A 13,909-nucleotide genomic window follows, 5' to 3' on the forward strand; every position below is an offset into this window, starting at 1 on the left:
CTGCTCCACAAACTCATCACGCTGGACTTGGCTCTTTGATAGTCTGCTGATCTAGCAGGTACTTGAGTGTATAACGCCATAAATAAAGGGTCAAGTCCAACAAACAGAAAACATGTGATCGTAAAAAAGAAAGTCAGCAGGTTAAGGAATGTTTTTATTGACAAGTCCGAATTTGCGCATCATTTCTTCAAGTCGATGGCCCTACAAACCTTCGACTCTTTGATTACAATTGTTGCCACGAAGAATTATGAGCGTGACCTGACAAGACTTTAACAGAGTGGTTCGTCTTGTCTTGTGACCAGTGAAAGGAGAAACGCCACCTTATCTGCACATAACTTTCACAACATCTAGATTCAAAGTTTAGATCCAGACGATAATAAACATTATAGACCTTTTAAAAATCAAAAGTTATACATTCAGAATGTAATGTAAAAATACGATGAAACACATTCAAAGAAAACAAGACAATAATTTATGTCTTTACATCCAAAACCACAAAACAGAAAAATAAGTAGCAAAAACAAGACGTCGATCTTGCTGGACGAATCTGGAGTTAAAATCCCTTCATTGATTTTCCTCTTGAGTCAGCGGCTGTCGACAGAGATCAAGAGCCAAATTCTTATCAATATGAGATCAGTTCCGCGCCAAAATGACCAGTTATATTCTCAATAAAGTTAGATATAGCTTGGCATGTTTAGCTCAGCTTACCGTGTAGCTGATTTCTGCGGGTTGAGGTTCTGGTCTCTGCCAGTGACTGTTGTTCAGAATCTTCAGCACCAGCAAAGCAAAGGCGACGATCAGAACGCCGAGCACATTGGCGCACACGGCTTCGGGAGGAAGACTGGAATACGCCTGAGAAGCATTAGACCCTCCTTTTCTGTGTGGGGAAATACAGATCATGTCAGAGTCCGTTCCCAAGGCTTCATCTTTCGGTGTACTGCGAGCCTAAACCCAGTTTTGTGCCTATGTACTTGATGGTTAATCAAATTAAAACAGTGCTAGCCAGCAAATTTTGGGTTGTTATGCTAGTGTGGCATGACCCTTCTTCCTGCGCTTGTCTTCTTCGTATTTGTCGCTGAAGCATCGCCACCCATAGGCCTGGCATCAAGACAAAAATAATAATAATATTTACTGTCATCAAATACTTCGCCAAAGTCTCATATTTATACTTCTTGTGGGACAAAAAAGTGTGTATCAGACAGACAGACAGACAGCAAGAAAGCTAGCTAGCTAGATTCCCTCGACGTGAATGGACTGTGGGTCAGAAACTGTACCTTTGTTTGGAAAGCTGTCTGACACTAATGCCAAAAGATAACATTGAATTCCTAAAATATAAGATTGTAGATCTTGATTTTAGCATGATGGGAGTAAGATTTTTGAGAAACACGAGACTTACAGGACAAAGAATAGTTTCTCGTTGATGCCAGAGATGAACGCTGCGGCGCTGAGCACCAGGATCCCTGCTCCCATCCACACATGGAGCGGTTTAAGGAGCTTTCGCAGGGTCAGGGGGGACCAGGGAAGAAGAAATCCCACCATGCCACTCACCCACTGCACACGTGACCATGATGAAAGAAAGACAAAGCAGATCAGTTCTTCATATCCGGCCCAGCTTGCACTTGTGATGTCACCAGTCACCTGCATGGCAAAGAGCGCTACCGCTGAAATTCCAATCCAGCTGTGCAAGGAGTAGAGGTTGGGGATTTTGTTAGCGTTGTGATTCCCGAACACAGCACACAGACCCACTACGGAGAGAATGAAGGCGAGGAGCATCAGGGCCGCGTGGAGCAGCTTCCAGGGCAGTTTATTCTGGCCCCAGGTGAGTGGGACCCGGTACAACACAGCACCTGTTTAGAAAAGACAAGGATTCTTCATTGTCATTTTGTTTGCAAAAAATCTTTCTCTGTCTCTTGCCACTTCAGGGAAACAAAGACCTCCACTGAACAATGTTGGCATGAACATCATAGTGTAGCAGTCAGCGAGCTGTTCTGAACAATGGCTGTTTCCCATGGACTCTTCCTGAGTTTTAAGCCTGGTGAAAAACAGTACGAGCCCATGTCCACGGGGCTTTAATCGGCTGCCTACTTCACCTTCACCTCTGGGTTCTGCCAAAAGATCTGAGGTTGCCACAGTGACCACCGTCTTATGGAGCAATGGAGGCAGTGAACATTCAGACTTCATGTTTGATGAACGGAAAACTGAGAACGTAGACTGATCCAGGAAGGAGGCAAGCACACCACCTGGACCTCTCAGTGGATTTACAGACTGACTAAGTTTGGCCCAGACATCCAAGACATGCAGTCGCTAAAAAAAACACCCACAGCAAAGTGAAGACCCTTGAGACATGGACCTCAATAAAAATCGTCAATGGGAAAGTCACCCACCACAGGATCGTTTTCAGATTCTAATCTTTTTGTTTATCTAGCTTCTGATTTTGTTTAAAGAGTGAGCAAACTATTCTTGCCTTCAAGCTGAGGGTGTCATTCACCTGTGTGCAGACAACTTTCTGCATATGATCCTGATGACCAAGAGTGTCATTATATGCAGCCAAAACCTGGCGTTTGGAGTTGCTGTTTGTGCAATGACAGGCCGCCACACCTGGTGTACGACTCATTGAAATAGAAAAAGCGAAGTGAAAGTCTACACTACTTAGAAACGGTGACTCACCATTGCCGTACAGAACCAGCAGACCCGCTACCATCAGCACCGGGTGCCAGTTGAACTGCTTCCCCGAGCCGTCCCAGGCAAAGCCGCCTCGCCAATGGCTGCTCCAGTAACACACGCACACCAGACAGGCCAGGCTCAAGCCCAAACACAGCAGGTAGCACACGTAGAAGCTCAGACGGGACCTCATCCTGGAGTACTCCGGAGCCTGAGTAGATATAAACACGAGTTACACGGTGCTGATATGAGAGCGGAGTACACAAGGTGTCTGGATGACATTTTTATTACGGTAACTGCCATTGACTTGTTCACTTGTTTTATTACCTAATATGACCTCAAAATAAGGAGAGAGAAAATGTGACAGTCATCAAATTAAATTCATTTTCATTAGTGAAATAAAAAGTTGGAAAGACTACACTATAATAATACAATAATAAATGAACAGCATAACATTATGTCAGGTGGATTGCAGTTAATGAATCAAAAAGAGGAGGACACGCTGATGACAAAACAGAGATATTTTAAACATATCAAGCATCTGATGTACAGTCAAATTAAGTCATTTTAGGTGACACAGAAGTGCTTACCGTCTCACTAGTATTTTGCTTCTTATGGTAAATAAACACCAAATGTATAACACTTGCGGTATCTCCGAGATTGCACAAAGGAATTACAGGTGTTAAACTCTTTTCTTGAAATGTCATAGTCAAGTACATGAACGCATGTAAAGTCAGGCAGAAGTCACGATGAAGAGGGAAGAAAACCAGGGGATATGATGGAAGACAGGTGTCCCACTCACCGTGTCTTGCCCTCGGTCTGCTGAAGACTCACTGACACATCCGTCCGTTTGTAGGTGCCTGAGCGGATACGTGACAGCAGCGGAGGAGGAGGAGCGCCGCCGCTGCCTTTCACGAGAAAGCAGCCAGGTTATCGGGTCACGTGACTTCTCGAGTTGACCACCGATATGATTCGTGTAAAATTCGAGGACTAAAGTGACGGTCGTCCTCCCTCGGTGCCGCTCGTGCCCCACACCAAAAACGCGTTCATCGCTTCTGCCGCCACTTCCCGGTTAATTCAGCAAGAAACACCTCACCGACATACACAATGACTTTATAAAGTAGTGAGATTGCCTTACTTTTTGTGGCGAAGGCCCTGCATTGTGTCCCTTTGCAAGTGAAACCTCAACTCGCTTTGAAAAGAAGTTTGGTCAAAGCGTAACAGCTGGAAATGTCAAAACATGACAAACAACAAAGTCCCTATTTTGTTTGTGAATCATCGTTAAACGATGCGAACTTTCGGTGGGTTCGTCAGGTAAAACCTGTTTACATGACTGCTGCCAGTTCCTGAAAGGCTCGACACGCAATGCGTTATGGGAAATGTGGTCCATAGGCGCGCCGCTTCTACTGAAGCGAGTTAGCTTAGAAACACTATCCATACACCTATACGGCTTCTACTGAAGCTAGTTAGCTTAGAAACACTATCCATACACCTATATAGCTTCTACTGAAGCTAGTTGGCTTAGAAACACTATCCATACACCTCTGTAGCTTCTACTGAAGCTAGTTAGCTTAGAAACACTATCCATACACCTACGTAGCTTCTACTGAAGCTAGTTAGCTTAGAAACACTATCCATACACCTATACGGCTTCTACTGAAGCTAGTTAGCTTAGAAACACTATCCATACACCTATGTAGCTTCTACTGAAGCTAGTTAGCTTAGAAACACTATCCATACACCTATGCGGCTTCTACTGAAGCCAGTTAGCTTAGAAACACTATCCATACACCTATGTAGCTTCTACTGAAGCTAGTTAGCTTAGAAACACTATCCATAGACCTATACGGCTTCTACTGGAACTAGCTTGGTTATAAAAGTCATGAACCTAATCCTAGTGTGTGTAGCGATATTAATAACAATAGAACAACAACATGTTGGTTTGCTGGCTGGTTTTTAACTGGTCTATAGACTTTTTAAAGATGTTAACTTAGTTTCATTTTGACTGACAGATAGATCCCAAATAACGTCCAACCAGCGACGTTTGTTTGGTGTCGATCAGCCTTGTGTTTTAGGAGGGATTACAGAACATGAATGCGTTGAGATATTTCTGGAAAATGTTGAGTTGTATTATGGTGAGGTCCTTCATAATATTAATTCGGTGAATGTCAGGTTCCGGAGGTGTTGCTATATATATATATATATATATTAATCGCAGCTTAATTGTCTAAGAATATTTACAACAAGAAACTACATTTTTCAATTTCAATGAATTTGGTACATTACTGAATGAAATGATGGCCCCATACATACAGTTAAACAACAAAATATTGTTTATTTTGCATCAGTTTAACAATAGCACAATGAATCACGAGGGTGGCTATATTTAATTATTTATATTTATTCAATGTTATAAGAATTTCAAGTACATTCAGAGTAGCGTAAACCCTGGATATTGTGTCGTGAAAAACCTCCCTGAACTGAAGCAAACAGCTGCTTTTGTTTGCTGTTGTTCAGGGATGATTCCTCCATGTTTGTTGTTGTTGTTCTCATCCTAGCTGCCACGTGTCTGGTGCATCAGTGGGATCAGTGGAGCAGGAACTGCTGCACTGACAAAGGTTCCCTCTTGTCTGGAGAGCACACTGTTCAGTTAAAGTCCCACCACCAATATATATATATATATATATATTGGTGGTGGGACTTTAACTGAACAGTGTGCTCTCCAGATATATATATATATATATATATATATATATATATATATATATATATATATATATATATATATATATATATATATATATATATATATATAGTTAGTTATAGTTAGTTATTTCTTTCCACATGGGATGGATGGGAGCTCCTTCATTTATAAGCAAGCGCATCCACCTGGTGAGGGGTTGTGTTGTGTACTAGCGCCATCTGGTGGAGAGATGTCGCAGCTGCTCCGCAAATCGTTCACTTCATTGCATTGTTTTTTTTTTTTTTTTTTAACTTATTTCGTAAAAGTATTTCGCTTATTAATTATTGATGTCCCGATGACATGTTTGCATCGATCTTACTCAAAAATAATTGTGACAGATTATTTTTGAATTTTATTCATTTCATCTTAACGAGCGGCATCTTGTTGAACTGTCTTCAGTGCAGTAGAATGTGTCCTCATTTATGGAGCTAAGTGAATGTCTGGCTCCCTCATGTGGCCCTCCATGAAAGTTGCTCGCCTCAAAAATAAAGGTTCATAGACTAATCTCTTGTAACTTCGCAATTCACTTTACCTTCCAATAACTCGGCAAGAATTGTAGACATGGCCATTTTAAACATCCTGGTGTATCACAGTTATCTTTATTTGTATGCAGTCTTTCTGCTTAGCTACATGAATAAACTATTTTGATCATTGTATCCAGCATGAATACACATTATCACCTCTGAAAAAACAGGCATACATGTACAGAGTCAAAATGAAAAGTACAAAGGTAAATACCATTTATTATATTAAAAAGTATGAAACATTTTTGGGACTTTTAAATATTGAATAAATAATGGAGGCAACATTCAGTAAATCACAACTTCATCAAATTCATTTCGAGGAGCAAATGAATATCACAATGTCAGAACAACATGAAATAAGAAAACATAAATACAGCAACACTTTGCAAATTGCAGGTAACAATATGGCACCTGCTCGGTGCTTGTACAGGCAGACACTGGGGGTCATTAATAACGGACAAACATTCTTGCACTGGGATTAAAGAAGCATCCCATATGTCTCCTTTGATTTACATTCAAACTACAAAGCTTCATTCCGTGTCTGAAGTTCACCCCAATGAATACACGACAATCCTGAGATCAGAACTGGGAGCCACAGCCCTTTTATAAAGGGAGACCTGTGTGGCGCCGACACATCAGTTATGCACACCACAACAGCGTCTCGCCTCACTTCAGAAGTGGCTTTGATCGGCAGCTTAAAGCTCCTTTTCCTCAACGACAAAATGGCCGCTTTCCAGGGCCAGTTTCTTGATGGTCTCAGCCGTTTGTCGCTGGTGCAGTTCGAGCAGGACGGCGAGCAGCTGGTTCAAGCTGGCGTTCTTTCCGTTGCTCTCCAGCCAAATGTTCAGCAAAGCACTCATCTGATCCCTGAAGTGCAGAGTCTCCTTGCTGATGATGTCATTCTCATGGAGGCCGAGACCACGGAAGAACCTCGGGTAGCACTTGAGGTCCAGGTCCTCAAAATACGCAAAACACTTCCGGAGAGATTCAGGACCTGTGGAGAAAGAATTACAGATTAAAAATCCACCTCTCTTTAAAAAAAAAAAAAAATTATAATCATGTTATTTGGCGAGAGCCTAAGTCACATTTAAGACAATATATACATCATTTACCATTGGTGGGAGTGAGCTGGGGGAATTCTTCGTAGCTCTGCGAGACAAGGAAAAACATTTACACATTAGTTACATAGTCACTCAGCTTGAGCTCCAAGAAAATTGAAGCTCAATTCCACTGCACGATTATTCTGACAGTGATGTCTTCCTCAACAGTTAGAAGCTTTAAACAGTACTGATGGGTCAATGAGGCGTCATGAACCAGTACTGCAGGGTTGATGAAACCGTGTCCTCATTTTCAGAGGCCACTAGATGGCGCTCTTGGTTTAGAAATGAGTTGTTCAAGTCCAAACATTACATTAGAGCAGACACCGCCACCTAGTGGCCTCCGAAAACCAGGACACTGTGTCAGTAAACCTCAACTACCCATCACAATTGAACAATGAGTGAATTTCAGATTTTCTTTTTTCATTTTTGAAAGACCAGGACAAGGTTTCGGTTCACAAGGACCCGACCTCAAACAACAGTGCAACTGAAGAGATTACAGCCGCTCCAAATCTGGTGTCTGAGATGGTCATGGTGCCAAGCTGGTTCTTCGTCCCATGACCCGCGGGCCCTTATCTGGTTCGTGGCTCCAGTTTAATGGCTCCAAGTTCTGAATGTTGCAACTGAATTTTTTTTCGCCCCTAAACACTGAGCCTCAAATGTAAAACGGTATTTTTGCAGAATAAGAGACAGAAGAAATCCGATTAATTTCAAAGTCTATTGAGACAGATTTACTTCAATTATGAAACCATTTTTTCTAGAATCTGTGTCTGGGTTCAGAGTTCAAAGTGGCAAATCCCAATTTATGGGGTTGAAAGTCCAGTCGTTAATGTTTTGCTAAAACCACAGGAGCACATAAGCCGCTCGGTTTGAACCCAGTGGCATCATTTCTCAAGCCAATCCCACCCAGGCAATTAGGTCATTAGCCTCATGACTGGGGATATTTTGGGGCAAGTATTGACGGAGTATCATGACATGCAACTCGAGCACTGTCATGTGTGATTGTTGTGATAGATTCTGCACAGGTACCAAAAATAAAATAAAAAAAAATGAATAAAACAAACATGTAGTTCACCAAGTTTGTCATTTGAATGCTTTAACTCTGGATTAAACACTGTTTTTTATTAAAAAATAAATCTCTCTGGCAGCCACCTTTTTTCCCCAACCACGTTCTCGGCATCACAGTGCAGCAGTAGCAGAAAGAGTTGAGCAAGAGAGCAGAAGAGAAGCGCTGCATGGAGCGTTAGAAAAGCCGGGGAGGTGAAGCGACAAAGCTGAGGATCTCACCACGAGGACGGGCGGCACCGGCGTCTGGGCTCTGAGGAGCAGCGGCTGTTCAATCTGGGGCTGCAATAGCAGAGCAGCTATACTGTGCTGGGAGCTAGAGGCTGAGCAGCTGGGGCTCTCCAGGAAAGCCTGGTACACATCACTCTTCTCACTTCTGACTCTTACCGGAGGAGCCTCCTCGTCGCCCTGCAAGTACAAACAACCCAAGATCAAGTCATGTCACTCCCAAGGAACTTCCCATTCACGACGAGTCTCTCAAACATGCGGCTGGTGACTCACCGGACCAGGCTTCTGGGAGATACTCAGACAGTCTGTTGAAAGAACAAGAGAAATGAGCTTCAAGCACTTGTTTTCCACACTAACAGAGACATCGCCGACGGAACTTCCACCTGACTCCCCAATATCCATGTGCACCATCCGACACAGCCAGCAGCCTCATATGAACTTACCACATCTTCCTTCTTTCTTTTTGCAGCAGCAATATGTCACCACGATGACAAGACAGAGCAACACGAGGGGCACGACGACACCCAACACGGCTGGAAGACAAGAGAAGAAAAACCAACCAAGGGTCAAGAACATTACGAGCCTTTATTGAAACGTTATGAACAACCAGGGAAACTAGTTCCAGTCACGGAATACAAAAAAACAAATAAATAATGGAGATTTCTGTTTGGTTTTTGACTCAGCATTTCCTTTCTTTGACTCAGACAGAGTTGAAAACTGAAACTGAAAGTGTTTTTTATGGGTGACGGGGGTCTGTAGATTCATAACAAGGAACTGTGGCGAACTGTGTGGATCCACTTGGTCGTGCGGTTTCTCTATTGTGAGGCACAGTTTAACTGGTCCTTGTGCAGAAACATAATCTGCGCTCGAATATTCCGTCACATCACGCTCACATCAGGCCCCCGGCCCCAGCCAAAAAATAAAATAATAAATAACACACATCCAAAAAAATCCACAAATATTAATATAATTTGAAAAGCATATATAGAATATTGGTGATGTTGAACTTCTCTTCAGTAAGTACAGTTGTTTTTCAAATGGCGAGTCAGACCCAAACAGTCGGCCTGGTGATCTTACCAGCGTTGGAGTCCGGGGGAGGTGAAATCTTCTTGCACTCCGTGTCGGAGGTCGCACTGCAGTTCCTTGCGACCGTCTCCCCTGGACCACACCTGGACAGGAGGATGGGTGAGCAACAACGTCTGACGGAGAACAGCAATTCACCGTCCAATTTACTTGGAGCACGTCCGGCACACTTCACAGGGATGGTCATCCGGGCAGAACTTTCCCACCTTGCACCGACACACAGCGTCCTGCGTGTGAGTGCATTTAGTCACCGCTTCTTGGTCTGAAAAAAAAACAAACGTCCTTAACAACACACCCAGCTGTGTATTGAAATATATATTGAGGTCAACGTTTCCCTCACCGTCACGGCAGTTGGTGCAAGTTAAACATTTTTTCTCGTAGTTTGGGTGGTCCATGTAGGTTCCGGAGTCACACTCCTCGCATGTCGCGACGCCCCCGTCTTTGACGCAGGATGACACCAGCCGCTGGCCTAACAGGAAACACCGGCATTCACACGGGAGCAAGAATCCAGCCACGTAATGGCTGTGTCCACACGAAAACTTATACCTTCATTTGTTATTGTCAACAAAAGTGCTCAATAAAGACGGTGGTTTTAAATAAAAACAAAAAAAAAGGACCCAAACCAGGGATTACAGTAAAAAGTGATGCAGTACTCGTGTCAAGCCTGTGTGTGGCGTTGTTATGCTCTTGTAAACAAAAGTTGATGACCTTCTCTGGTTGGGACCAGAAGGTTACTGGACCACAGAACTTGTTCAGGTACGATCGTCTTCATGTGGACAGGCCTCGAGCCAAACCTTACCAGCGGGACACAGCCTGCAGCACTTGTTGTTGTCCTTGTGCTCATTGCCTCCACACTGGCCGTCCCGCCGTACCCTGTCGGCCATGGGGTCCGGACCTTCGTGCGGGAAGGCCACGGTGCAGAGGATCAGCAGAGCCATCAGAAAGATCACCTGCCGGGAAACAAATGGAATGGTCGGTGGGAGGAAACCCGGAGGCAGGGGAGTTCAAACTACTTTTCAGACGTGGACGAAGAGGTGCACTGGAAAACTCCCTCAAAAGTCAGACCTTTTTTCGCGAGTGCATGGAGGCAGAAGACGCCTTCAGCGTCGGAGCGTTTATGATGGAACCGATGAGTCATGCAGAGTCAGTCACAAGTTTTCCTTGTAGGGCAACACCTGGCCACCTGACGCCAAATAAGGCAAACAAGTGCGTGTGGCAGGGCTTGAACACAAACCTCAGGCACCTTAATAAATAAATAACAATCGTCACTTTATTGTAAACGTCTGACTGTTTACAGACTTTTAAAACCTTCTCATTCAATGACTGACACTTTGATCTGGTTCAAGCTGAAATAATGAACTAAATGAGGCCTTAACACCGGCACAATGGCTAAACCAACTCAAACGTGTGGGGTCGCGTCTTTAAAGCCCAAACAAAGTCGCTGTTTAAGACTCGGTGAGGAATTTCGCACCAGGGTTATAATTGTGACACGAGGCTGCGGAGGGATTCACAGAAAATAGTCCCTAATCGGAGGAGCAACTCTTCAATAAAGGAACAAATAAATGAATCAATACAAGGCGGATCAGGTTTTGAGCACCTTTTAGGTGAATTCACAACAACGTATTTTTTTGTTTTAGTCACGTTTGACTCGACACTCGTCGCTCTCCGTTTCGCGCCGCACACCGATATATCGCACCGATCCCACGTAAAGTCCAGTTACTGAGGTGTGGCGCAGCTAAAAACTTTCACCTGTCTGAGCGCAGCGGTTCACTTTAAGACTCGGATCAACGGGAACAAGTAGGGTTTTAAATGATTCCACAGTCAGAAGAAGAAGAAGGCGGTGACATGAAACTCACAGCTGAGCGCCGCTCGCTTATCATGGCGTCGCCGTCATGTAGAAATCCGCCGTTCAGAGAGACCATCCGCAACACGCCTAGACTCCTGCAGAGCGACACTGAGAATGAAGGATTCTGACTTCCGCGCAGGTGATGAGGGCGCGAACCTTCGAGAGGGGCGTGACCTGCCGCTGCGTCACCAGGACCCGCCCACAACATTCAACTGTGTCTCAACAAGAACCACTGAGTGGGAAATAAGGTGGAAGAGCGCATTTGCTTTTGATCACTGAAAGTTAGTCATCATGTGCAACTCATTTGGAATTTGTTGAGCTGCTCAAGCACTAAAAAAAAAAAAAAAAGTCCCCTGCGGCAGGAAAGAAGAAACAAAGAAGGAAAGAAGCGCAACATATTTTTCAACTTTATACAAATAACGTATATTTTTGTCATATTGACGCCACTCTGGTTTGACCCAATGCCCCCTGTTAGGTTTGTTCTGGAGCCACAACTGTGCAGTGGTGCCGTATTCATTTGGCAGGATTCATTATGAACAATAATTCATCATCGTAATTGTAATTACCACTTTTTCCATTTTTTTTTTTTTTTTTTTTCGCTGAAATGATATTTAAGATGTCGAAGCATCTCTTCATTCCATTTCAAACACTCAAACTACTTTTATTTTTTTTGGCATAATTTTCCTAAAACTAAAAATGTCTGAAAAATAGTGGTGTCATTTAAGCATGTTAATTCGATTAATTCATTACGCCACAATTTAACGTGTTAAAAAAAGTATCAACGGTTCTTCATTTTGCCTGATTTAGAGGTGTGTTATACTTCTATTTATTCATTTTTGATTGGCTATATTGAGCTTAAGTGCCTATTTGAGACAGTCTTTATTTTATTTCTGAATTTTATTTATTTAACTGAATCGCTGTATTAATTTATATTACATTTTTGAAGACAGCCTTATTTGATTTATTTCACTGTATTGCTGTATTTGTTCTACAGACAGCTTTATTTGATTTATTTCACTGTATTGCTGTATTTGTTTGACATATTTGAAGACAGCTTTATTTGATTTATTTCACTGTATTGCTGTATTTGTTTAACATATTTGAAGACAGCTTTATTTGATTTATTTCACTGTATTGCTGTATTTGTTTAACATGTTTGAAGACAGCTTTATTTTATTCATTTCACTGTATTGCTGTATTTGTTTGACACTTTGAAGACAGCTTTATTTGATTTATTTCACTGTATTGCTGTATTTGTTTGACATATTTGAAGACAGCTTTATTTGATTTATTTCACTGTATTGCTGTATTTGTTTAACATGTTTGAAGACAGCTTTATTTTATTCATTTCACTGTATTGCTGTATTTGTTTGACACTTTGAAGACAGCTTTATTTGATTTATTTCACTGTATTGCTGTATTTGTTTGACATATTTGAAGACAGCTTTATTTGATTTATTTCACTGTATTGCTGTATTTGTTTAACATGTTTGAAGACAGCTTTATTTTATTCATTTCACTGTATTGCTGTATTTGTTTGACACTTTGAAGACAGCTTTATTTGATTTATTTCACTGTATTGCTGTATTTGTTCTACAGTCTTGAACCATGCACCTGGCCTCACTGGTTTGCAGATGTGTTTGACCTTTACTTTTGGATTTCATTTATGAAGCACAGTTCACCAATAAAATTGTTTTTAATATCCTAGAACTTAAATTCTTTATCAGGAGACCTTTAGCAGATATGACATAGAAATGCGATTCATTCGATTAACTAATTACAAAATCCTGTAATTAATTCGATTAATTTTTTTAAATCGACTGACAGCACTACTGAAAAAATATACCTTGTTAATTATTATTATTGAATCACAGAGCTGTGTTTGCCGTGTGCTCATAAGAAGTTGTCCATATATGGTGTAATTCAGTGCAGGTCTTCAGGAGTTCAGGTGACAGGTGGAAGGTTTGTCAGAGCTAAAGCAGAAGACACATCCCAGTGGGTTGGGAGACCAGGCTTCTCACATTGGTGTGTTGCTAACTGTGTAGCAGAAAATGAAGCACTGAAAAACGCAGCAGTTGCGACACATGTTGTGACGATGATGTAACGCTGCGTGTAGTGCCGTGATTGGTCAGAGAGATGAGGAGACAATCTTGGAACAGTGCCCTGAATACATTCATGAAGATCGGCAGAACCTAAACTCTTAGGCAGCGGTTGATCAGTCATGAACATAAATCCAAGAGAATGTTTTGTCAAATAAATACAAGGGCGCGGGGCCAGAAGTTGGCTTCTTTGGGTGAAAGCCTGGTCTTGGCCCAGGATAAAATCCTTTGGTGAAAACGCCAGAAGTTAAAATTAGATGACAACATCTGGCGTTCATCACAGCACCACCATGGAGGTAGAAGACCGACTGTACAGTTAGACACGGTTGGGCTGGACGGCACTGATTCATCTGGCAGTGCGTCATGACAAAGTTATTAATGAACCATCGAGCAGCGAAAGGTTGTTGGGCATGTCTCAGACATGCTTCCTCTTTTCTCACCACCTGTCTTGGTTCAGGGAGTCACACATCCCATGAGGCGGTCTTTCTCCTTCGCCTTCATCCAAGTACGATTCTATTTGTTCAAGTTACTTGGGAGTCGAAACCTTCCCTGGATTTCAATAG

The 13,909-nt window shown here is 42.4% G+C and overlaps 2 protein-coding genes across 4 annotated transcripts; both read right to left on the minus strand.

Moving 5' to 3' along the window:
* Positions 1–167: 167 nt before the first annotated feature.
* LOC128762754 (lysosomal membrane ascorbate-dependent ferrireductase CYB561A3) lies at positions 168–4,013 on the minus strand. The gene is made up of 7 exons (XM_053871228.1): positions 3,800–4,013; positions 3,464–3,569; positions 2,668–2,872; positions 1,639–1,847; positions 1,397–1,551; positions 709–877; positions 168–591 (listed from the first exon to the last, which is right to left on the minus strand). The coding sequence occupies exons 1-7, from the start codon at positions 3,820–3,822 to the stop codon at positions 565–567; spliced, it is 894 nt and encodes a 297-aa protein (XP_053727203.1). The 5' UTR covers positions 3,823–4,013; the 3' UTR covers positions 168–564.
* A 1,975-nt stretch (positions 4,014–5,988) lies between these two features.
* Positions 5,989–11,368, minus strand: hdr (hematopoietic death receptor). Of its 3 annotated transcripts, none has more exons than XM_053870893.1 (10): positions 11,258–11,368; positions 10,201–10,351; positions 9,742–9,870; positions 9,552–9,663; positions 9,396–9,487; positions 8,762–8,851; positions 8,592–8,623; positions 8,478–8,498; positions 7,041–7,077; positions 5,989–6,922 (listed from the first exon to the last, which is right to left on the minus strand). In XM_053870893.1, exons 1-10 carry the CDS (start codon positions 11,321–11,323, stop codon positions 6,624–6,626), a joined length of 1,029 nt encoding a protein of 342 aa, XP_053726868.1. In that variant the 5' UTR covers positions 11,324–11,368; the 3' UTR covers positions 5,989–6,623. The 3 variants fall into 3 exon arrangements, with proteins under 3 accessions (XP_053726868.1, XP_053726866.1, XP_053726869.1); XM_053870891.1 differs by having other exon boundaries at positions 8,313–8,498; XM_053870894.1 differs by having other exon boundaries at positions 6,771–6,922; positions 8,465–8,498.
* Between the last annotated feature and the right edge of the window lie 2,541 nt (positions 11,369–13,909).

The sequence above is a fragment of the Synchiropus splendidus genome, chromosome 7, assembly GCF_027744825.2.
Source record: "Synchiropus splendidus isolate RoL2022-P1 chromosome 7, RoL_Sspl_1.0, whole genome shotgun sequence".
Lineage (NCBI taxonomy): Eukaryota > Metazoa > Chordata > Actinopteri > Syngnathiformes > Callionymidae > Synchiropus > Synchiropus splendidus.